The sequence below is a fragment of the Zingiber officinale genome, chromosome 10A, assembly GCF_018446385.1.
Source record: "Zingiber officinale cultivar Zhangliang chromosome 10A, Zo_v1.1, whole genome shotgun sequence".
NCBI classification, from domain to species: Eukaryota; Viridiplantae; Streptophyta; class Magnoliopsida; order Zingiberales; family Zingiberaceae; genus Zingiber; species Zingiber officinale.
The window spans coordinates 95,738,936-95,740,429 of NC_056004.1; the positions used below are offsets into that span (position 1 = coordinate 95,738,936).

The window sequence follows — 1,494 nt, forward strand, 5'->3', positions numbered from 1 at the left end:
GGATGGCGTAATCAAGGGATACTGGACTTCTAAGCTGGCCGTCGCGTGCGCTTCCTGATTTACCTAAATAAGTTTAACAAAAATAATGTATATAATAATTATCTTGTAATTGAATAATTATACCGAAATTAAACAAAAAAAAATTATTGCAGAATCGGTTTGATTAACATGTTCATCTTCCTTCTTTGATCTCTCTGTGTTTGCTGCTAGTCCTCCAGCGGCCGGAGTTGTTGCTGCATGCTGGAGTCCGGCGGCGGCAGGTCGGAGCAGTACTCCAGGTTGACTCCGAAGAGCCTCAGCCTCTTGGGCGCCGCCTTGGGTGTAGGCGTCACGGCGCCAATGACCACTGGGACCGAGTCCAGCACCGTATCGTCGTCGTCATCAGAAGCTGTTTGTTTAACGGATCCGATGATGGGTTGCAGGGGAAGCACCGGCAGTGTTCGGCCGTAGCGTACGAGGTGGTCAGCGGCGGTATGTCCTCCCCAGGGTGCGACTCCGGGAGGCGGAAGCCGGTGGTGCAGGTCGATGAAGAGGCGGCTGCCTGCGGTGGCGCGGAGGAAGGAGACGGTGTCCCCGGCGTGGAGGTGCTTATCTTTGACGAAGCGGCTCCACCCTTTGGTCATCACGTAGCTCTGGCTGCTGTGCCAGTAGGAGTAGCGGAAGCTCCACCGCTCGCCGCCGGCGTCCTCGAAGCAGAGCACCACCCCCTTGTCGGCCATCTCCGGCTCCAACGGGAAGAACCTCTCCGCGCACTGCTTCGGGATCACGAGCCTGTTCAGCTTCCCGACGTCACTCGGCGTCACCACCTTGTCAAACATGTGCTCCGGCTGCCAGTTGTCGCCGCCGCCGCCGTCTGCCGCCATCCACAGAAAGGCCAACAATTGGAGCAAAAGGTGGGAACCGCCCACCCCAGCGGCCCCCTGCGCCCGGCCCCACAGGTGTGCAGGAGGAGGTAAATCAGGGTGAATGCTGGGTTGGATCACCACTCTAAATGCCTCCATTAGATGCCTATCAACTCAATCGATTACTTGTTGATGCTTAATTTCTTCAAGATCTTTGAGATCTAAAAGCTAGAGAAAGGAGGAGAAGAGAAGATCGACATATTGATGGAGTTAATTCGCAAGAGAAGTAGAAAGGAGAGGTGGTGGAGGATAAAAGAATGGAGATAGATGGAATCATGCATAGAGTACAGTAGAAGGGGACCATGCCAATTCAGGCCACATTTTTATCATCTTATTCTAGAGCCTAATTAAAATTTATCCATCAACAATCAGGGCAAATAAAAAATATATATATAGATGAGTCTTGACGAATAGCTCAATATCATAAGTGGGTTGAATGTATGATATGTTATCCTGTGAAAAATTCGAACGTCCGTTACATTAGAGTTTATCCTACTTTATTGTGCCCCAGGGGGCTACACATCCATATCATCGTATCATGTGATCCTGCCCGAATAAAGGAAGGAAGCTGAAAAATTAAGGATGGATAATT

At 50.6% G+C, this 1,494-nt stretch overlaps 1 protein-coding gene across 1 annotated transcript; it reads right to left on the reverse strand.

Annotated features, from left to right (window-relative positions):
* Positions 1–206: 206 nt before the first annotated feature.
* Positions 207–1,001, reverse strand: LOC122026811 (B3 domain-containing protein Os02g0683500-like). The gene has a single exon (XM_042585525.1). The coding sequence runs from the start codon at positions 999–1,001 to the stop codon at positions 207–209; it is 795 nt and encodes a 264-aa protein (XP_042441459.1).
* Positions 1,002–1,494: the final 493 nt, after the last annotated feature.